The sequence below is a fragment of the Plectrocnemia conspersa genome, unplaced genomic scaffold (assembly GCF_051122295.1).
Source record: "Plectrocnemia conspersa isolate PC_06_02 unplaced genomic scaffold, ASM5112229v1 ptg000004l, whole genome shotgun sequence".
Classification (NCBI taxonomy): Eukaryota; Metazoa; Arthropoda; class Insecta; order Trichoptera; family Polycentropodidae; genus Plectrocnemia; species Plectrocnemia conspersa.
Genome location: NW_028277168.1, coordinates 16,055,584 through 16,078,826, shown reverse-complemented (window position 1 = coordinate 16,078,826; position 23,243 = coordinate 16,055,584). Strand labels below are relative to the sequence as shown.

Here is a 23,243-nt window from a genome sequence, read left to right as displayed (position 1 = left end):
AATAGACCACAACAACAAAAAATATATGTGATGTATATAAACTAATATAAATTTAAATATAGCATGCAAATTTACAAAGAAACGCAGTTATTTATTATTTCTAGCACAATATATAGAATATTATTTATTTTATTTGTATTATAATTAAAAATGGTTAGTATAAGGTTGTGCGGAGATTTATTTAGAGACAGGAACAAGGTGGGCAGATTTTCAAATATTTACAGGGGGAGTGAAAAAAAGTGTATAAACAACTTATTAAGATGACGTTCATTATATTTAATATCATTTCTTAAATTTGCTCAATGTGAAATTTGGGACAGTTCGGAACGTCTAGTCACTAGTATGATTTCAATACACACAAAATATATATAATTCAAATAATACATAGAAAGAAACAAATCATAAAATATTAAAATTATATGATACGAACCGGATCAGCTCCTCGTACCCGACATTGAACAGATCAATGTGCAATACCAGCGTATTAAGGAATCGGATGGTGAGTCATAGTCGAGTCGGTAAGTGCGGACATCTATGTGTGACCCAACTTGTATTGAAGTCTTTGAGTTGCACCGGAACAATTGCTCACCAGTAGGAATAATTCCCCACGATATTCAGTTCTTACCACTCAATAATCTTACCTTAACCCTTCATATCAGGCCTGAGCACTTTGTTTTGTTTGATGATCTATATAACTTTGTGTAAGAGAGACAGAGTACTATAAATATTTTAATAGCAACCTAAAATCAGTAATCTTTGCAGTTGTCGTTTGTGTTGGCTTATCATACATTACCAATAAAAAATATTGCTAATGATATAATTTTTACATACCACTAATTATTAAATCATGAAAGTTTTAAGCCGTTTTTATTTGAAAAAGTATTATATCTATAATAATAAGATACTAATCCAGTTGAAATTAGGTAAGTTGACCAGATCTTGAAAAAATCAAAAGAGAACATCCAAATAAAGTCATTATTACTGCAGGAGCTAAAAAAATGTCATTTCGTAAATTTTTGTTCAAAAGCTTACTCGAACATTTTTGTTTGAGGAGGATAGATAGCTGCAGGAACTAAAAAAGTCATCACACAATTCTTTGTTCAAAACCCATCTCGGAAATTTTTGACCGAGAAGAATAAAGTAAGCAAATTGCTGCGAGAACTAAAAAAATATCCATCATGGAAATTTTTGTTCAAAAACCATCTCGGAATTTTTGCTTGAGGACAAAATTTTTAAGGAAAATCCTACTTAAATGAGGACATTTGGCCACCTTAGATAGATTTGTACCTCTATTTTTTATGTTCCTTTGACAATTATTATAGAAACCTGATATTAAATATTCAACTGAGAATTGATATTTTTTTTTCTCAAATTATATATTATTATTGTTAGTATATATAATTGTAAATAGGTTATTTAATTGGTTGTTAAATAGTATTATAATTGTTTAACCCGCCGGGTTAAACAATTATAATACTATTTAGGCGGCGCAGCGCTCACCCTATCGGTTTTTTGATGCCGTTTTTTTTGCATGAAATATATTAACTTGCGGGTCCCTCTACTTTTCAAGAATTATGTTTTATTCAATATTGCAGGCTCAAACACGTGTTTACTAATTTGATATACATTTGGTTTTGCGTATTAGTTGTGTTATATCAAGGATCGAGAGAGAACGTTATTTCCGCGGGTTAGATTCGTGCTGGAAATTTAATTTTTTGCTAGTTTCTTTTTATTAATATTTACTTTTTTGTTGTTATTATTATGTTTTTAATTTATTTTATAAATATATTTTATTTAACTCTTTTGATACATAGTATAAAAAAACTATTTTGAAATTTTTTTTCGATTCCTTAGATAATTTAAAAAAATTAAACAAATTTATCGCAAAGTTTGCAAATAAAAATATAGCAGTATTTAGGAGAGAAACCTGACACTACGATAATTCATAACCCAGAACCAAGTGAATAGAATCGTCCAAAATGTAATTTTTGCTCTAGGAAAAAAATCGCAAATTCACCATCAAATGCCACATGTGCTATAACCCAATATGCAAAGAACATTCATCGGCATTATGTCCAGATTGCATAACTAAGTATTCAAGTAATCAAGATAAAAAATGATATATATTTTTTCATGTTATTATTAAAGTTTTAAACATATATCTAAAAAAAATTAAATTTTACTTTTAAAATATTTATTATTTTATTTTTCTGCTTTCGTTATGTAAATAAAAGTTTTAAAGAATTTATTTATTTTATATATACAACACTAAAATAAACCAAAAATTAAAAAAGTAATAAATATTCGATATTTAAACTTAAAAACATAAAGAACTGAGAGGCGGCTATTCGCTCAGGCGCGACCAACGGCGTATGCAACACTCGCGCGACCAACGGCGGGTTAATAACAGTATCATGTAGCTAATTCGATTAAAATGTGTTTTAAATTTGTTTACAAATGACGTTCTTTCAGGGCCTTTGGGGCCGGCGCTAGTACTGGTGTCCAAAAAGCGAGCGCCAGTTCTGCAGGGTTTTATAATGATTTAACTCATCAGTTTAGTTGACCGTACAGATTCTTCTATATTTAAATAATTTTTATTGTAGTCGATTATCTCGAAATTTACATTTGTAGAGTTCGCCCTAATATTCTTAGCACCGTTTGGCGTTTTTTCGCTCTGCTGTGAGCAAACTTGGCCATAAAAAAATTCTACAGCAATATCTTATATATTAATTGATTCGTGAGTTAAAAGCTAAGAACTGGTCTTTAGCTGATGTTATTTCGCCAGAACGGGGTTAGGTTATTGGATCATTTTTGTTTGTTTATCCAAAATGTGCTTTACTCATGTCAGGTATCACAAGATATGGATGTGTGATGTGATTGTAGATTTAGTGATATTACAACTACGCCGTTGGTGTGTATGATTCGATTATACTCACATGTGTACTAGTTGTGATGGATTTCAAATCAGTGTCCAAATAATACTTTTGACTTTTTAGCATATTAGAATAAAAAATTATGTATGCATTTTTGGTATAAAACAAACAATTTGACTGCCTTGTTCTATACACTTTTAAAAAGTGAGACTTTCTTATTTGTGATAACAAATCAATCAATATTTCTATCTGTAGCAGTAGGTTTAAGTCATAAAAATCACAAACAGGCACTCAATACTATAATTATGAAAATATACAAACATTTGTTTAGTTATTTGTTAATGGAATGTTGATATATAATTATTCAACAACAAAAAATGTACTGAAAATAGTTTTAGCCACTTTCCTGATTTGGACGAGTATACTTGTCCATTCAATTTATATTTCATGAACTAAATCCTTGATCTCTCCAATTTTTTTTTAACTTAAATATATGTAAGATGATAATATAAATTTAATTTGTCAGGAAAATGCTTAAAAAAATAACAGTACATGTATAGCCCATCCAAGATGTTAGCGCTCATCATCGTTGTGTTGGAAATAAGGGTGCGTGTACGCATGCATGCATACATACATAGTTTACCGCGAATTTGTTTACACCGATAGGAGAACGTTACAAATACTAAATCAGAGCTATTTTAAGGGTAGGGTGACCATACGTTAGAAATTGAATTAAAAATTATAATGTGTTATATTTTTATTAAAAACTATTGTCATGTTGTGGTATTTTGTAATCAATAAAACAATTCCTGTAATATTCTATTGGTATTTTAAAAAATATTATATTGAACAGATATTCAACCTGGAGAGTGATACTAAAACTACTCTCATGTTTTTGAGTTAAATATGTATATAAATAAACAAAAAAAAGTAAGAAAGTGATATTTTACACTTTCCTTAACAAATTAAATTAAAAAAGTCAAAATTAATTGCACTTGTAATTTCACATGGTCACCCTATTATATTCTCTTACCAATACTATGACGATGAGCGTTCATATCTTGGATGGACTGTACATATATGAGATGCTATACACTATATACTTTAATATATACATAAAATTAACGATCGTATTGGATTGATTCTATATTTTAATATTATACAATATTCACAGCAAAAAAATTGGTATATTCACTTTAAGACAAAAATGTGAGGAAATAATTCGATTTCAATAGACCCTATTAAGTTTTCTTCACTAGATTTTAAATATTATTTTTCGAAGACGTGTACCGTTTGTCAAACAATCTATGTGCAGAAATCGACTTATGCCCTTATTCTTAGATTCATTATACCAAACAGTATAATTGTTTTATGAAGATTGGTTAAAGGTAAATGACTTGGTTACTAAACAGAAGATCAGCGACGGCTCGTGGTTAAATAGTTTGGGGGTGCTGCTATATTATTTTATAAATATACACTGTCAAGCGTAATACGCGATGAGATGTTCTGACCAAAACAAGTCGTCAATTGACTTAACCAATACAATGAGAGGGCTATCATCGGATGCACATAATATAGGATCGATCTTGACCTTCGGTGATGAAGAAGAATCTATTTTTGTCATATTACATTAAAGTGAAATACATTTTCTAAGACTCATAACTTATTTGGATACCAGTTAACATGCTTTTATTCCAGAAACGTCGATTATATTATCAAACAGCAATTTAAAAAAATGTAGTCGGCTGCGATGGAGTCTCTTTTAAAATAGTTTCATATCGACGAATCTTTCAGCACGTATTTAATTATGTATCCAAACATGATCAATACCACAATCACAAACAAATTAGTAAACGGCGATGAATTATTGGAGACATTCAGCGACCTGTTGTTGTTCTGCAGCTGTTCGTTGGCTTTGATGGTCTCGCCCCGGATGCGCAGGGCCTCCGTTATCTCTAGCACGGTGTCAGGAAACAATTCACAAAACACTGAATGCTTTAGATTCTCCTCCAAGGACTGCACGGCCAGCTGCCGTTTAACGTAGTCGGATGATTCGACAGAGCCCAACGTCCTCGTCTTTTCCAACATGAAACTTAGCAGCCCCGTAAGAATCGTCGAAACAGACCAAACAGGATTCCAAGTGTCTGGATGAAAGTCCGATATGCTTAAGCACAGGCGCTGGTTTGTTTTGAAACGGCCGTTTGGTGTTATCATGTAAATTGACGGGGGACTAAAAGGAAAATTATTCGGGAATACCAACTTGCCGTGATAGATTCCGCCTTCGAACGGACTCTCCTCGGGACCCCTCAACACGTAATGCCATTCTAAAAGATTGGATGGCAACGGCTCTGCGATGATGTACGGCACAGGATCGGCCTTCAATCGAAGGTAGTCCCGTTTTAAGCGACTGGTCGCACACAATTGCTTGCTTCTTTTACTATTCGTCGTCTCCATCTTGAATAATTTACGTTTTTTTATGCAAGCGAAGTTGAAGCGTCCTTCTTCAACCTTGACTATGCCAGTGTCGTCGGCTGTCGACGGAGACGATGCACCAGGGCCAACGGAAGTAGCCGAACTGCAGGAGAAGCCGCTCACAGACACTCCATACTCTGGCCTTTGAGACAGGCTGATCGCAGAGTTCGAAGAATCTGAATCAAAAAAGGCGAAGAAATTGCTGTCAGAGATCGAACTAGGAGACAAGACCGACGGTCTTACAAAACATAAGTCATCTTTCTAAGAAGTATAGTCATCGAACATCAGTCACCCACATCAGACCGATATTGGCAGACAAGATATTGGAAATCTCATTGTCTACATCCACATCATATGCAACGTCTGTCTGTAGTTCTTCTGCTTATTTTCCCTTGAAAGATCAGTTGGCTTAGTTTGGACTTGACCTAATGAAAGTTCTAAAACTAATTATAGTTTTAGTCAGTAGGTTAGGTTTGGATTTGAACTAAAAATGGACGTTTTGCAACTGTCAAATTTAGTTTCATAGACATTTTAGAGCAGCATATAATTTTACTAGTGCGTATCAGTTAAATTATATTTTCACTAATATAAATATATATCTACTGGCGAAAATGTATTTGGACTTCATTAGTGAAAATATATCTTCACTGAAAATTACACATTCACTGTAACATTTATTACACATCGCATGTAAATACATAATGAAAGTACATAAATGTATACAGTGTGTCTAAGATGAGCGTATCCAGGCAAATACTTATTTTGATAATGACTAAGTCAAAGCCTTTCAATGAGCAGGTAGAAGGACTCTTCCCCTGCGACGCGTTAGGATGGAGACCTTTCCCCTGCATATGGAGTCTGTTATTTTACATATTTCATGATAAGTTCTGTATACACCAGGAATGCGGTGCGAAAAGGAAGACATCGAAAAAAGAGGATAAACAGATCACCGAGTTATTTTCTACGAATCCCCTTTTATCCCTGCGACAAGGACAAGCCAAATTAAAAAATAAGGGTATCAAGATATCATGCGAAATTATTTAAACACGTTTACGAGCTTCCAACCTAAAATTTCAGAGCACAGTGAAGAAACCGCTTCTCTCAGAGCAACATGTCGTAAAAAGAGTGACTTGGGCACAAGAAAACATTAATCGCGATTGGGACGTTATTTTTCTGATGAAGCATCTTTTTGGGCTTTCCCCCCCCCCCACCCAATGACATCCTTATTGAGGGCAAAGGAGCTCATCTGGTCACTCTATAAAAACAATAATTGAACACTTAACCGCTTCTCGGATGCAAACACCAATGCGTGTGAAACTCTATATTAAAGAAAACCACAGTCACTCAAAAGAAACATCCATTCTTAGACGTTAACAAGAATGTGTGAGACATTTCTAAGTCTCATTTGTTATGTTCATAGGCTATTACTGTATTTTTTTCTCCCTTCAAAGGTTGAAAGCAATTCATATTAGTACCATAAAAAATGTTTTTTTTACCAACATTTGTTAAAATACGGCAGTGGTTAAAGCCGCTCTCAAAGATCATCTGACAGACAATTGGGTTGACAAACTTGCACCTGTTTTAACACTAGAATCATGGCACCCATCAAATTGACTGGTTTTCGATTCGCTTTGTAAATTTTACAAAACAGTTTTTTTTACGACATTTTATGATTGATAAATGTAAATATATTTACTCTATTTTTATTTTTGGAAACTTCTTATTTTTGAAACTCTATTTCCACTGACACCCGGCAAATTGACGGGTTTGGTAAATAACCCTATTGAATTTGTTCCTTAGTGAAATTTTTACTTTTTAAACAACATAATCATAGTGTAACAATTTATGAAAAGCAATGAAGAAATAATGTTCTGTTTTAAACCAAAATTCGATGCACTACTTAACGCATCAGGTGCATTATGATTTATGGGGCAATTGAGTTTTATGAGCAATCTAGAGGGAGCCACTGGTATAAAAAAAGGTCTCTTCGAGGCTTGCAGCCCGGCGAAGTTAACCATATGGTTGAATCAGTGAAGTAAATAAACCTATCTTTACCAATAGAGTTGTGGTCTTTGTGAGAAGATGAAATCAAAGTTTCAAATTTTAGTAATACGTATAAATATTTGAAAAGAAAAAATCTGCTTATTGTAAGATTTTTTCAAATAATATGCTTTTCTAATAATTACTTTTATTTGCAATAATATTTATTCTATTTTCACCCATCTTTATTAATGAAGAATATTCTGATACCATCTCTGAGCAAATTGAAGTTGAATCAATTGAAAGATATACGAATCCGAGATTCTGATATCCACCGAAAATGGAAGAAAATAAGAGTCATCAGAAGAAGAAAATATACCATATGTTGGCAGAAAAAATATGCATATTATCTCAAGCACTGACTCCGAGGAAGAGACAGGCGCATCTTCAACTCTCATCACCCCCATCTCTAAAACAAATGCAACAGAAACTGCTGTTGGAGGAACATAATGGGTGGGATTTGAAGCAGGAAGGTATAACGGTAGACTGCCCATTCACGCAATATTCAAAGGTGTCACAGGTCCTATTGGATATTCTAAAAGAAATGTGATGTCGGGTCATTTGCGAAGTGTTTTAAAACTAATACACCTAATTGATATATGCATGCTAGAACATATCAAAGATTGTATGGAAATAGAAGTGCTTCATGTTCTAAAAAAGGATTGAACAGAACATTTTTATTTTATATGCCAAGAGGGCAAAAAAAGAAAAGAAAATTTAATATTATTGTAAAAAATATTTTGATAGTTCAGTATATGTTTATTTTAGTCTTATTTAAGTTAAGTAAATTATTCAGAAATAAAAAAATAAGTATTTGTGTTTATCCATCAATTTGACAGGTGGTCGTAAGCCTAGTGTTAATTGGACTACGTTCATAGGTTATAACCAGAGATCCAGAGAACACGTCAGCCACAGGGATAGATTTCAAGGTATATCCAAATTAGTATACAATCTGAAACAACAGATGAAGAAATTAAAAGCAGTACCAATCGAACACAGGGCGCAGGGCAAGATCTTCATACGTCCAGAGCTAAAAATGCCTTCACATGTCTTTGTACCGCTTCAACAGGTGTTTGATGGACCTTTTCGCGTCATGTCCCGTTCGGACAAATCGTTCAAAGTAAACACAGCCAGAGTAACGCAATCAATATCCATCGATAGATTAAAGGTAGCGTTCATCGCTCAAGACTGACGTTTAACGTAACGAATATCTGTCAACACAAACATGATACCAATTGCAGAAAAGATAACAAGAGCTACCAACCGTACAACGCCTGCGGACTGAAGACACCGTCGAATAATTTCACTACTACGTATGGCAGCCCAGATGATTATTTCATCTGGCAGCATTTCCGTTCGGCATCCTCGGGAGTAACATAGCACGATATTATCCACTTAACATGCGGGCTTCTTTTTGAAAAGTATTCCGAAAAAATTATATTTTTTTATTATAAATTAAAATAGTAAATAATTACATATAAATGGAAAAAATAAAAAAAAGCTCAAAAATTTAAATTTTTTTGCAAAATATATTTTTTTAAATTATATCCAAAAAAATACATTTACAATAAAAAAAATTAAAAACAAAGTAAGAACTAACAAAATTATTATTATTTTTCCCATTATTATTAGACCATGGGAAATTTTGTATTGAAATAATTATTTTTTGCTATGTTATCAGTATTAGAGTAGGCTGGCGATAGTGATTCCGTTTTGTGAATGTATTGTATACATACATATCTATGAGAGGGAGAAGCGATATAGACGCGTATACCTATTGACTTAAAATCTTCGTTATCTCGCTTTCTCTTTTAATAACATTCATTGATTCGTCATATTTGTTATTCATTATTGAAGTTCAGTGTGACACAAAACGTTCTTGATCGTCTTTTCTAGGATTTATTTTAAAAAAGGTAACAATAATTGTTGACGCCCGTTTCGCCGTTTGTGCACGTTCGCGAACGCCGTCATACGGCGTTCGGGAAAGCACCCAATTTTGACGTTAGTCGGCTCCGATCGTCGTTACAAAGCGGTCGGACCACGCCGAGCTCAATAAAACTGTTACACAAGCAGACGTGTTTTTGGATTGACCTAAGAACTAACCAGCACGCGTATCCCTACACGCAACATTTTGGTCCTTCGAACCGGATACGTGAGACGACGCCTACACGTCGCGAAGGTCTGAATCCGAAAACATCGTCTTAACCTCGAGGTCGTCCACCACATGGACGAACTCACAGACGCGGAGCCGAGCAGCGCTACCCAGCCGTCAGGTTAGGACAGCACATCGACGAGCTAGCGGGTCCAGGATCTGGTCCCCCGAAGCTCAGCGCCACAACGTCGTAACCCCAAAGACGTCCACCACGTGGACGAACTTTGAGACTCGGAGCCGAGTAGCGCTCAAGCTGTCAAGTTACGACAATACGCCAGTCGAGTGCCTCAGTCGAGACACTCCTGGGAAAACACGCCGTTTGCCGTAACGGTATTTTTTCAAATCAAAAATGACCGCCATTTTGGGAGTTCGCAGAATCGCAATTTGGGAGCGTCAAGTCGCTCGTAGCACGAGCCAGCGGGTCCACCAGCTGGTCCCCGAAACTGACGCAGTGGAGCGCCGGTAAATGCGCGCCCCAGGAAGCTGCCGTCAAATCACGTGGAGCCTCGCCAGGACGCCTAGCCCCAGGAAGCTGCCGTCACACCACGTGAAGCCTCACCAGGACGCAGAGTCCCGGGAAGCAGTCGCATCCAGCAGGAGAGAAAGGTTAGGGTCGATCATCCTAACCCAACTTCCTCTCCAAAAAACAGTTCGTTTACTTTTATTCATTAAAATAATTTGTATCAATTTCCGTCAACAACAACATGGAGTTGTTGATCAACCACAGGGTGTGCCTCAAAATCGAGTTAACGAGGTTTGGCAAACTGTTAACCGCGGATCCCATCAATATCCAAAGGATAAGGGATAAACATCAGAGTTTTGATACACTGCTGGACAGATTCCTTGCTGTCCAGCAACAAATCAGGTTGCTAGATGCCGAGGGTTACGATGAAGAAGTCGATGCTTTCGAGGATAACTATTATAATATTCTCAACCTAGCAAAACTAGCGCTGAAAGATCAGTCGGAAGCGCAGCGGAAACCAATTCTTAACCAGTTCAGGTTAACGCAGCCAGCAGTTGTCATTCCAACTTTCAATGGCTCCCGGACTAAGTGGGTGGCATTCCGCGACACTTTTTCTCACTTAGTACACAACAACCAGGCACTAAGTGAAATTCACAAATTTTGTTACCTAAAAAATGCACTTGTAGGTAGCGCAGCTAGGGTCATAGAACTCTTTCAGTTTAGTCCCGAGAACTACAATTCCGCATGGGAAAGACTTCTAGGCCGTTATGATTTTAGACAAACTGTTCTTAAACATCTGGCTGCTCTTCAGGACCTGAAACCAATTCAGACAGCTTCATCGCAGTCCCTATTTGAATTGGTGGAAACAGTCCTGACGAACATCGCTGCTCTAAAAAAGTTAGGGCAAGACATCGAGGATACCACTGTGGTGTCTATGGTGGTTCGACGTCTCGATAATCTGTCCAAAAAGGCATGGGAGAGTCGGCGAACAGAATCCCTTCTGCCTACGCTCAGACAGCTCGTGGAGTTCCTCACTCTACGAGCTCAATCCTTACAATCGAGCCCTCCTGCATCGTCGCATTCAGTCAAGTCGGTACCGGCACCGCACAGGCAGACCGATACTGTTACAAATCATGTGCATACAATCGAAGAAGATTGTTTCCTTGTGCACAAAGATGTCAGTCAGCTTGAGAAAACAAGGCCTCAAGTACTTCATTCGCACCCCTCTGCGTCGTTGCATTCATTCAAGTCGGCACCGCACAGGCAGACTGATACTGTGACAAGTCATGTGCAGACAATCGAAGAAGATTGTTTCCTTTCGCACAAAAATGTCCGCCAGCTTGAGGAAGCAAAACCTCAAATACATCATTCGAGCCCCCATGCATTATCGCATTCATTCAAGTTGGTATCGGTAACGCACAGGCAGACCAATAGTGTTACAAGTCATGTGCAGACAATCGAAGAAGATTGTTTCCTTTCGCACAAAAATGTCCGCCAGCTTGAGGAAGCAAAACCTCAAGTACTTCATTCGCACCCCTCTACATTGTTGCATTCATTCAAGTCGGCACCGCACAGGCAGACCGATACTGTGACAAGTCATGTGCATACAATCGAAGAAGATTATTTTCTTTCGCACAAGAATGTCAGCCAGCTTGAGGAAACAAAGCCTCAAGTACTTCATTCGCACCCCTTTGCATCGTTGCATTCATTCAAGTTGGTATCGGTAACGCACAGGCAGACCGATACTGTTACAAATCATGTGCCGACAATCGAAGAAGATTGTTTCCTTGCTCACAAACAAATGGTTTCCCGAAAACCTGATCCTTGGCCTCCTCCTGATCGGCACACCTCAACAGTTCTTCCACAGCAGGACGTTTCGGCCTACAGGGGGACGCAGATGTACCAGCAAATGCAAGATCTGGTGCAGGAATTCTGGAACTGGTGGTCTACTGAGCACCCGTCAAAGCTACAAGGATGGAGAGTACGGCTGCAGTCGGATTCACAAAGCTGCTGAAAGCGTCGTCAAGGAAGATTACCTGTATCCTTGCTACGGGTGATCAGTATCGTCGAGATGATTCATCCAAGTTCCGATGGAACCAATTCGTGTAGTGACAAAAACAAATAGTGGCAAAGGTGTGTGTGCAGTGCAAGCTATTTTATATTTTATGTCTTTTTATTGATAATTTAAGAATGTGTTTCGTGTTTCTTGCATGGCTTTTAATTTAGCCATGTAGCAAACCAAAATAATTAAAATTTAGCTAAGTATCAAACGTTTCATTTTTGTATAATTATTTGCAAATTTAGCCATGTATCAAACCTTTAACTATTTATAATATTTCATGTCCGTTTTAATTTACATTTAAATAATTGTCAAAAAAGAATGAAAGCTTGTAGTTAGTATTTAGTAATAATATAGTACAAACAACCCAAATGTGTATGTGTTACTAACATTAATCTTTACAACCTTATACAGTACTACTAACATTCCTTTTCTTTCTTCATGTTTATTGTAATTTTATTTATTGTCATGTTTATTGTAATTCTGTGTTAGTATTATTTCAAACATCGCGTCCTCACAGAGTTTGTAATGTGAGGACAAACACTTGTAAGGCCCGCTGATGTGCCCGTCATTATGAAACTAATGTTTCATGGTGGGGGGTATGTTGACGCCCGTTTCGCCGTTTGTGCACGTTCGCGAACGCCGTCATACGGCGTTCGGGAAAGCACCCAATTTTGACGTTAGTCGGCTCCGATCGTCGTTACAAAGCGGTCGGACCACGCCGAGCTCAATAAAACTGTTACACAAGCAGACGTGTTTTTGGATTGACCTAAGACCTAACCAGCACGCGTATCCCTACACGCAACAATAATCATAAAAATTAAATTTATTGTATTATTGTGTTTTGATTACATTAATTAATTATAATTAATTTATTATTTTTAGAATAATATCTAAGCTCAGAAAAGAAAAACCACTCTCCATCCAATCCGAAGAAATAAATTATATTGTCGACCAATTTACTCTTTGTAGTATCATAAACATATGTTAAATAAACATGTATTTTATTTTAAAATAAAAAAATAATTAAATATTCTTAACGAAATTGTTTTGAGTTACAATGTACACGCATACAACTACAAATCGGAATGCATATCGCGTGCGTACTCTACTTATAAAATCAAAAATTCTATTTATAATTATGTTACATGAATAATTTGATGGAATTACAAAAAAATATATAAGTATGGCTACGTTTACAATTTATTATTAAATGGGATGAAAGTAAAGTTTTCCAAAAGTGGCCGATGAAACTTTTTATCTTAGAAAACAAACCATTGAAAAGTTTTGTCATTAAAACTAAGTTGGTACCGTTAAAAACTAAGGCTATCTCGGAAATTTTAGGATGCTGAGATATACTAGTTTAAAGGTCGTCATGGAATTTTTTGCATTATATTTGGAATGTTGAGATGTGCTAAGTTGGAATGCAAGATGCTGAAGGTAGCTAAAAAATAAAGTCATCTCAGGAATTTTGTGAAACCAGGACCGATGGTATGAAATCGGAAAAGCCTAGTAATAGTGAGCTTATATATTATAAATGTTCTTGACTACCAATAACTAAGGCGAATTTTGCGCTTCAAGTCATAATATATTATTAAACAAATACAAATGTGCGAAATTTAAAAATCAGCCCCAAATACCTGTATATGTTTTTAAATTCCCTCGAGATTCAAGATTTTTTTGAGAATTTAATGAAAACACATTAAATTTTAGCTCTTTATTCAACACCACACCTAGCGCCTAGTGATAGCGTTTATTAGCTGCCGGTCGGCGTTATCTTTTGACAGTTGTGATTTGTGATGGGGGTCGTTTGTCGCTGCTGCTTAAGCTGCGATGAAAAGGGCGAATCTCTATTCACCAGTTCCAAGGCTCCTCTTCTCCGTCACATGTTATCAATTTGCACAGGCCTTCAGGTTTAAATTCATCGTTATAGACAACTTAAATGTATTATTTACATTTTGTAAACAAATATATTCGCTTACTCAGTTCGAGGATGCCAGAGGTCTTCCAGAATTAATATGTGAAATATGTTCGAGAAAGCTTCACGAAGCTTTCCAATTCAGACACCAGTGCCACGAAAGCGACGCTCACCTTAGAGTACAACCCTTCAAGGATGATAATAGTAAAAAAGTTTTACATATTATTTTATATTCACATAACAAAATAATGTGTCATTTTAGTACCGATTATTAAACCTGAAGTATATAATCCTATCGATTCTCCGCAAGATGAAAACGGTTTCGACGATCGAGAAACCTTTGAATACGAATTACCACTGATGGCGATAGAAAGTGTTCAATGCGATAAATTTGAACCAGATGATGATAGAGAACGTAAACCAGTCAAAGTTAAAAAGAAAAAGAGTAGAAGTGACGCCGATCGGAATTCCAAAAAGTTTAAAATATTGAAAGAGCAACTAGACACAAATACTGCTGATATTGATAATTCTGATCGTTTATGTCATAATGCTAATTTCAATGTTGATGATAAATTAAATTTAGAGAATCTTAATTTGTATTTTATTAAAAAAGAAGATGTAGAGGTTTTTATATTCTTTATATTTATTTTAATTTTCCAATAATATTTATTTATTCATACTTATTTTTTTTTATTAAAACAGGACATAAGCAATAATGATTCGAAAAATGTGATAAATTTACCTGTAAAGAAGAAGAGAATACGACAAGTATGATATTTTAATGAATACTCTAGTGGCATAAATACGTGCTATTTTTAACCAGATTATCAGTTCCATGAATTTGTTCAATTGTATGTTCTCCATCTAAATCTTTTTAGTAATGGTTGAATTTCATTACTATAAAGTTTTAAATAATGAGATCTTTTAATAATATACTTATTCATATGGTCAATATACACTTGTCTGCATTTTTAATGTTTGTTGAATTTTTCATTTTGATGAACACTAAACCATTATCGTTTACATGATCTTTAAATGTTATTGATGAAACCACCCGCAGGCTTGTCTTTCTGGTGGTACCATAAATGATCTACTTCTAACCACTTTTAACAATGCACACCCATCTGTTTAATTTAGAAAGTTTCCTGATTGATACATCATCCAATGTGTTGAAAGAAGAACTTTATTAATCTTCATCAAATCTCGTAAAGCGTTGTTAAAAACATTAGGTTTATCCATCAATGAAAAATTGTCAGATCAAAATTTCGACCTCACAGACTTCTCATACATATCGCATATTTCAACAGACGTTCATTTTGAAAAAAATAGTGTTGATTATGAGTTTGATTCACCAAGAGCTATTTTATTTAAGATGCTAAAACAGATATGTATGAACTGAACAAGTTCTTTTATAGTATAAAAATGGCATGAATTTAAGGCACTACACCATATATTTACATTGCTTACATTTCATATTATATTCATCAGGGAGCATTCATCTGTGATACTTGTGGCCATAAAGCAAAACAAAAACGTGATCTCATTGTACATTTCCGTCGCCATACTGGTGAAAAGCCTTATAAGTGTAAAACGTGCTGTAAAAGGTTAGTATATTTGTATATATAAGTATTTGTTTAAAAATTCCATACATACACATTTTGAAATTTTCGTATTTCCTGCATTAGAATTTTATAAATATTTTTATTTTTGTTAGATTTGCTACTCAAACTGCGCTTAGCGTTCATCAGTCGCAACACACAGGATTTAAAAGCTTCATTTGCGATATATGCGGTAAAGGTTTAAGCACAAAAGAAACGTTACTAGCTCATCGAAGACTACATACTGGAGAATTGCCTTACACCTGTCCGACTTGTGGTCGGGCATTCCGTGCTATGACTAATTTACGATCACATCGTAAAATACACACTGGCGATAAAAGGCATTCCTGTCCTGTAATATAATCTTTAAATATATCACTTAAATAACGTTTTCTAAATTCTAATATGATTACATATTAACATATTACAGGAATGCAATAAGTTATTTTATACAAAATCTGATATGAAAAATCACGCTCGGAGACACACAGGCGAACGTCCATACAAATGTCAACTATGTGCTAAACGATTTACAGGAAGTTCTAATTATAGGACGCATATGAAGATACACGCTGGACAAAAAGACTTTCAATGCGATGTGTGCCCCAAGACTTTTGTTAGTAAGGTGTGTATGCTTTTAAAAATTATGTGAGGCGGATATTAATTTATATAATCTATATAATATGCTTTTAACTTACTTTGAACATTTCAGGATTCTATGCGTCGACATAGCAGGATTCATACTGGCGAACGTGAATTTGAATGTAAAGAATGTGGAAGGCGATTCGCCCATCGTTCAACGCTCGTGTCACATCAAGTCACTCATTCCAAGACTAAAGATTACATATGTGACATTTGCTCTCAAAGGTTATTAAAGATATTTATATATAGCTTAAAAAATACAAATTCAATTGCTAATCTAATGATTATTTTTAGTTTTGGATATCCATCTGGATTGTACGTCCATCGAAAAAAGAAGCATGCCTTGCAATCTAGTCGCATAATTAACCCAAATGACACGTAGAATGTAAATAGAGTATGCAGGACAATAATTTACTTAAAACCATATTAGGAGATGTGAATGAGCTTAAAGTATATACTAATACATTATCAAATGTTATTTTATAAAAATACTCGTGGCTTGCTATAATTAAACTAAGAAATAAAAACAATGCTTATCAACTTCATTGGATATTTTTGAACTGGTTCAGATTGGCGCACTAATATTTTTAGAGAAACGCAAACTAGAATTCAACCAGTTAAACTTTAAGTTGTTTAATCAAATCAACAATTTTATTTGTGATAATATTTTATAAATAACCAAAATTTTCTATATTTATAACCCATAAAATAACAATTATTCATAATGCATAATTCAATTAAAAAAATCACAAATATTTATGAATAAAATCAATGTTGAATTTTTAATGTTGTAAACTGATGATGTATTTTACGAAACCAGAGTTAATACAAAACATGCCATATATTTTTTAAATCTTTTGTAAATTCACTATAACTTTAGAAGTAATCTCTTTAAATTTAAGATTTTTTGCAATTGACGCAAAACTTGTCAGTATGTTGTTTTATTAAAAAAATGCTTTTTTACGTAGATTTCTTTAGAAATTACTTATTGCAGAGGGACTCATGACACAACTTTAAAAACGAATATAACGAAATTTCAGGAAACAATAACTGCCATAGTTTTTATCATATCAACATGTAACATTTTTTTTAATTAAAAAAGAGTTTTTTTACCCTAATTTCGTTTATTAGTCTGATATGCCATATTGTTTCAAAATCGCGGCTATTCAAAAAATGAAAAATATTAAAGATAATAAAATAATATAAAAATTGAAATGGAAAACTTATTTTTACACACTTATATTCAAAAATTTTCATAATTCTGACAGCCTTGGCAGCAGAGAATCACTTATATTATCAATAATACACTGGTAAATAATATAGACATGTGTTTTTTAGGCGTTTAACAATGAATGAGTGCACACAGACCTAGATCCAAACGTAGATAAAAAAATATACGACCACGGACCACTGTTATAAAAAAGGCTCATCAAAGTTTATTATTGTTGAAGTTGGAGGCCAGTTATATAAATTAATTTTTACATATATGACAACAGCATATACACTGCATCGAAACATTTTATAAATAACGCATATATGTGCAGGGCCGGCCCTAGGTTATTTAGCACCCCAGGCAAAAACTAAATTTGCGCCCTCCCCCCCACCCTAATAATACTTATAATAACTCATTACATGAGCGCAAAAATATAATTCAAAGTAAAATAATTTAATATTACATATATTTTACACCATACTCTTCTTTGCGATTGTGAGTATTTAAGAATTTGTAGTTTTATTTTTGTCGCGATTTTTTACGCGTGAAATAAACTAAAGAGTACACAGTAGTGTTTACAAAAAAATATCAGATTATATTCTTTAACAATATTGTTTGATAATTTTAAGTGAATATTGCGCCTTTATTTGGTATCACGGCGCCCCACAAAATCTAGCGCCCCAGGCGATCGCCTGTACTGCCTGCCCCTTGGGCCGGCCCTGTATATGTGTCATCGGCTGTTAACGATTTTTTTACAAATGACCTTTAATTTTGTAATTGGTCAGTAAAGTGTTAGGTATTTTTTTGTTTTAGTGCAGAATTCGATAAACGTATTTGAAAATCATCTTCAAAGATTAACTTAGAAGTAAAATAAGACACTTGCTTATTCATTTTTTTCTTGATTCCTGAAATAATTTGGTTAGGCTGGATTACTACGTTTAAACAACTCATGTATATATTTATTTTAGTAAAATGCTTGGTAAATCAATTTAGCCAAGGTTGAATTATTAGTAAATTAAAAAAATTAAAGTTGACAGATTTTAAATATATGCTAAAAAGTAATATATAAACATATACGTTTTAAATTTCAAGTTTATTGTATTGTTTTCGATTAATAGCAGTCTCAATAACTTATGCATTTTATCACATTTAAAAAAATAAAAATAATTTAAATATTGGTATATATTTTTGCTCATTTATTTTATCATAAAATAATAAAAAATATTATGTAAAGGTATTAATTATATGTATTGGTTCATAATGATTATGTATTGATACATAATGATTATAATCATAAATGTATTTACACTATTTAATTTATATATTTTTAATAAAGATCCAAGGATTTTACTTATAACTTATTTAACTTAAATTATTCATATTTTATACAATAAATAATACAGTGTATTTAATTAAATAATTTATGCAAAAGATTCTAGGGTGGATTTGATGATCTTGCAGGAGTCCAAAATTTGTTCTTCGGTGATGCAAAGCGGCGGCGCTAATCTGATGATGTCACCATGCGTAGGTTTTGCAAGTACACCTTGATCTTTCAATGCCAAGCAGACTTTCCAAGCATCAATACCTAAAACATAAACATTTATTATAATAAATATGTTAGTAATAACATTTATATAGATGTAAACAACTCACTGGAATGAATTACGATTGCATTCAGCAGACCTTTTCCTCTGATTTTAACTACAACCTTTGACGAGATTGTTTCAAGTTGACTTCTCAAAATTTTCCCTAATCTTTCAGCATTATCAGCTAAATTTTCATCGATAAGAACCTGGGTTTTTTTAAAGTATATAATGGATTAATACAGTTTAAACAGATAACTTATTGACTTTGATAACACATTATTATGATTACACACTTGTAAGGCGGCCATAGCTACTGCACATCCGAGTGGATTTCCACCGTACGTTGAACCATGCTCTCCTGGTTTAATGCAAAGCATTATGGGATCGTTGGCAAATACTGCAGATACCTAAAATGATTTTATTCATATAATATATACTCATGTCCCGTGTTATTAATGTGTAATAAAAATTAATAATTACTGGTAGAACTCCGCCACTCAATGCTTTTCCGAGAATCAATATATCAGGTCTTACACCTTCATGATCAACGGCCAATAATTTTCCAGTTCGTCCTAAATGCCACAATTAATATTATTATAAAATCTTATTTAAAATTATAATTTATTTCTTAAATACTACCTAATCCAGTTTGTACTTCATCTGCAATCCATAAAACGTTGTATTTCGTGCAAATTTCTCTGACTTTCTTCAAGTATCCGTCGTCTGGTACAACCACTCCGGCTTCTCCTTGGATCGGTTCCACCATGAAGGCGCACACATTCGGATCTTGTACGGCTATCTACATTAAATTATGGTTGTGAAGATTTGCCATTAAAATAATGTCGAGTGGTTTAATATTACTTCTAAGGCTTCTGTGTTGTTGTATGGAATGTTTTGGAATCCTGGCATGAATGGTCCAAATCCTGCGTAACTCGAAGGATCCGTAGATGAAGAAATTGCAGATAACGTCCTTCCCCAGAAGTTTCCATCAGCGAATATTATCTAAAACAATACATTAATTATATGTAGATACTCATATACTTTTAGTACACTATTATATTTTATAATAGTATACTTATGCATCGTAAATTAAGTGAAATCATTTTTATACCTTGGCTTTATTTTCAGGAATTTTTTTCACCATATAACCCCATTTCCTTGCAAGTTTGCATGCAGTTTCTCCACCTTCAACGCCCGTGTTCATCGGTAATAGTTTATCATATCCGAACAGCTGTGTTGCATATTTTTCATACTGGCCCAATATATCCGAATAAAACGCTCTATATGATAAGGAATCAAGTTCATTATCAATGTCACTGATTTATTAAATTAATTATTTAATGTAGAATGCTTTTAAATACCTAGAAGTTAATGTTAACTTTGTCGCTTGCTGCGTTAACGCATCAATGATTTTAGGATGGCAATGTCCCTGGTTAACCGCTGAATATGCACTTAGAAAGTCATAATATTGTTTACCCTCAACGTCCCACATAAAAACACCTTTAAAATGACATATGTAGGTGAAACTGTGTATAAAAATACATTACATAATTATTGTGTTATTAATACCTTTAGCTCTGTTGAGCGCTACAGGTAGCGGATGGTAGTTGTGCGCCCCGTATTTGTCTTCCAATTTGAAGATCTGTTCAGACTTGGCGCTGTCATGGTTGTCCATTTTCAGCTTGCGATGGAACAAGTTCGTCTCCTTCGACTTGATATCGCAAATGAGCTGAGTGCCATCTCTGATGTTGCTTTCGGTGAAAATACTTTCTGGCATTTTGCCTCGCTAATAGGATACAATTGTTATCAATTGAGTATCGCTTGAATTTATAGCAGAAAAAAGGTGATGATTTGCGCAGATAAATTGATATTTATCAATATTAAATACAATGATTGTAGTGGGTGTGAGTGTTGATTAAAATCAATAAATAGATGATTTTCTATTCATTGATCTTAATTTATTTTAATGTATCACATTCATAATTAATTTGACATTAGAAAATATAAGAAAAATTTAAAAGAGATTTAGTTTGTATTTTTTATTATAATAAAAAAATATTAATAATTGTAATTATTAAGGGAAATATAAAATAATAATTTTGATGGAGCGCTGTTTATAAAAATATTTTTAATTAAATGTTTATTTCTAAATATAAACTGCTGATTTCTAAACATTAAATGATTTCTAAATATTTAAAACATTTTTCTAATGTATTTATTAATATAAAAATATTAAATCTGAATAAAAAATATTTTAAAATATGTATATATTTTTTTGAAAAAATAATTTAATGAAGTTTTTTGTAATATATCTTATCTCAATTATAAAATATAATACGTTACAAAGGCTTTTTATAAAGAGTAATTGTAATAATTGAATTCAGTTACGATTAAAAGAATTGTTATATTTGATTACTCAAAATCTGAGCTAAAATATAAAAAAATAACTCGTAGTTTTTTTATTATCGACATGAAAGCTGTTTTAAGAATAGATCTTGTAAATATCTCAGCTAAATATGTTTAGCAGACTAAAGACTATTTAAAAAAATGAAAAACTTCTTGTGAAAAACATTCTACAACTAAAAATAAAGAGAGCAAAACCGTTTTGTATTAGAAAATGAAGTAAATTTAATAAAAAAAATTGGTTCGTTAAAAAAATATTTTAATAGATAATAAAATAAAATACTTTTTGTATATACAGAGAATACTTTTATATGAAGGTTATTATTAGGGTCCTTTTATTATTGCGGAATTCCTAATTATAAAACAGTATGTTAAAAAGATTTTTTGAAAAAGGTTTTCATAATAATGGCTATATTTGGCGATTCGAAATCACAATGTAAAAATATTTATGAAATGATATTACCTATTGTTTTATTTAAATTAACTTGAACAGTATATACTTATTATATAAATATTTTTAGCATATTTAATATTTTTATGGAAATAAATAATTGTTTGATTATTATTTTGTGATTATTTAAGCATTTTTACAATTTTATCTAACTAACCTTACATATTTTATTATATATTATAACAAAGATTTTTTTTTACCTTTCAATAATAAAATGTACTACAGGGGGAAGTATAATTAAATATATATTTATGTAAAATATATGGGGAAATTAGATCAAAAAAATCTTATATAATTTTGTATGAACAGTGTCTATATATCTTTTTTTAATATTTAAATATTTATATATAAATCTTGTATAATTAAATATATAAATCTTTTGACTGATTTAATTATAGTTGAACTTTCTAATATATATATACTAGAATAATTTAAAAATCACTAAAATTTCGATTTCATTTAAAATATATTTTATATATAATAAATTTGTATCACAAAATTCACTCTATATATCAAATAAATTTGTATCACAAAATTCACTCTATTCAAAAATATTTTATATAAACTTATTATGATCTAATCGATTATTTTTTATACTTGTAACGATTATAATAATTTATTATATCAACTGAAAAAAAATAATAGTTATCAGTCGATAGCCTTTAATGAATTATCGTAATGAACTCACGTTATTTTAAAATAAACCCAATATAAGTTAAACTTGGCAGTGGCCATAACTAAGATCGTTGCGAAATTTAATTTATAAACACACCTTTGTTGATTCGATTTGTGGTTGGTTACCAAGTGACACTGTCGCAAATCCAACGAGGAATGATAGATATCGACAGTGAATATCGTCTTATATGTACCACCTTATATATGTAGTATGTACATATGTTTTGTACAAAAATATTTATAATTAGAATGTTGACGTACGTAATTTAAAATAGATTGACCGCAGATCGAGACAAACTAAAAATATTATGGAGATAAATATTCACCCTGAAAACAGCTGTAATGATTTTTCGAAACTCGTGTATAATATCTCGGGATCGATTAATACCGCCATAAATTATACAGAACATTATTTTATTTTGTATTATACTATTTCATAATATATCAACTGTAAATTTTCTTGATAATAAAACATTTTTTATCGATCATCGAAGAGCCTTCTCAAATATCTTAGAGGAATCTTAATCAATTTAAAACATTATTGATAGAATATACTTTAAAAAAATCATAGCATATTCAAAAATTTGTTCAACTAAAAATATTCTATGTATGATCAAAAGTAGAATTTGTTAAATAGTTAGTATAAAGAAAAATGATAATTTGGCTGAAGGATTTTAATGTCATGTTACTTCTTTTAA

At 32.8% G+C, this 23,243-nt stretch overlaps 4 protein-coding genes across 5 annotated transcripts; 2 read left to right on the top strand and 2 right to left on the bottom strand.

Annotated features, from left to right (window-relative positions):
• Positions 1–3,159: 3,159 nt before the first annotated feature.
• On the bottom strand, positions 3,160–8,790 carry LOC148236039 (ubiquitin-conjugating enzyme E2 J2-like). 2 transcript variants are annotated; one of them, XM_088183854.1, is made up of 2 exons: positions 8,650–8,790; positions 3,160–5,521 (listed from the first exon to the last, which is right to left on the bottom strand). In XM_088183854.1, exon 2 carries the CDS (start codon positions 5,325–5,327, stop codon positions 4,647–4,649), a length of 681 nt encoding a protein of 226 aa, XP_088039980.1. In that variant the 5' UTR covers positions 5,328–5,521; positions 8,650–8,790; the 3' UTR covers positions 3,160–4,646. The 2 variants fall into 2 exon arrangements, with proteins under 2 accessions (XP_088039980.1, XP_088039979.1); XM_088183853.1 differs by lacking the exon at positions 8,650–8,790 and adding an exon at positions 8,372–8,606.
• A 520-nt stretch (positions 8,791–9,310) lies between these two features.
• Positions 9,311–12,809, top strand: LOC148236038 (uncharacterized). Its single transcript, XM_088184780.1, has one exon. The coding sequence runs from the start codon at positions 10,242–10,244 to the stop codon at positions 12,012–12,014; it is 1,773 nt and encodes a 590-aa protein (XP_088040906.1). The 5' UTR covers positions 9,311–10,241; the 3' UTR covers positions 12,015–12,809.
• A 962-nt stretch (positions 12,810–13,771) lies between these two features.
• On the top strand, positions 13,772–17,398 carry LOC148236037 (uncharacterized). The gene is made up of 9 exons (XM_088183851.1): positions 13,772–13,972; positions 14,046–14,181; positions 14,240–14,601; positions 14,680–14,745; positions 15,466–15,581; positions 15,692–15,929; positions 16,006–16,200; positions 16,288–16,442; positions 16,512–17,398. The coding sequence occupies exons 1-9, from the start codon at positions 13,859–13,861 to the stop codon at positions 16,597–16,599; spliced, it is 1,470 nt and encodes a 489-aa protein (XP_088039977.1). The 5' UTR covers positions 13,772–13,858; the 3' UTR covers positions 16,600–17,398.
• Positions 17,399–18,732: 1,334 nt separating this feature from the next.
• On the bottom strand, positions 18,733–22,749 carry Oat (Ornithine aminotransferase precursor). The gene is made up of 10 exons (XM_088183852.1): positions 22,643–22,749; positions 20,586–20,802; positions 20,378–20,516; positions 20,128–20,296; positions 19,878–20,018; positions 19,656–19,815; positions 19,497–19,588; positions 19,310–19,423; positions 19,084–19,222; positions 18,733–19,015 (listed from the first exon to the last, which is right to left on the bottom strand). The coding sequence occupies exons 2-10, from the start codon at positions 20,791–20,793 to the stop codon at positions 18,852–18,854; spliced, it is 1,326 nt and encodes a 441-aa protein (XP_088039978.1). The 5' UTR covers positions 20,794–20,802; positions 22,643–22,749; the 3' UTR covers positions 18,733–18,851.
• Positions 22,750–23,243: the final 494 nt, after the last annotated feature.

Excerpts from the sequence above, each read along its gene's own strand:
- LOC148236038 (XM_088184780.1), top strand. The coding sequence starts at position 10,242 with ATGGAGTTGTTGATCAACCACAGGGTGTGCCTCAAAATCGAGTTAACG.
- LOC148236037 (XM_088183851.1), top strand. The coding sequence starts at position 13,859 with ATGGGGGTCGTTTGTCGCTGCTGCTTAAGCTGCGATGAAAAGGGCGAA. Across the intron at positions 14,182-14,239 it reads ACCCTTCAAGGATGATAATA|TACCGATTATTAAACCTGAA; the intron begins GTAAAAAAGTTT and ends GTGTCATTTTAG. Across the intron at positions 16,443-16,511 it reads TGTGACATTTGCTCTCAAAG|TTTTGGATATCCATCTGGAT; the intron begins GTTATTAAAGAT and ends GATTATTTTTAG.
- Oat (XM_088183852.1), bottom strand. The coding sequence starts at position 20,793 with ATGCCAGAAAGTATTTTCACCGAAAGCAACATCAGAGATGGCACTCAG. Across the intron at positions 20,019-20,127 it reads TTCCTGAAAATAAAGCCAAG|ATAATATTCGCTGATGGAAA; the intron begins GTATAAAAATGA and ends GTATTGTTTTAG. Across the intron at positions 19,589-19,655 it reads TGAAGTACAAACTGGATTAG|GACGAACTGGAAAATTATTG; the intron begins GTAGTATTTAAG and ends TGTGGCATTTAG.
- LOC148236039 (XM_088183853.1), bottom strand. The coding sequence starts at position 8,405 with ATGAAGATCTTGCCCTGCGCCCTGTGTTCGATTG. Across the intron at positions 5,522-8,371 it reads CTGCGCCCTGTGTTCGATTG|ATTCTTCGAACTCTGCGATC; the intron begins GTACTGCTTTTA and ends TTTTTGATTCAG.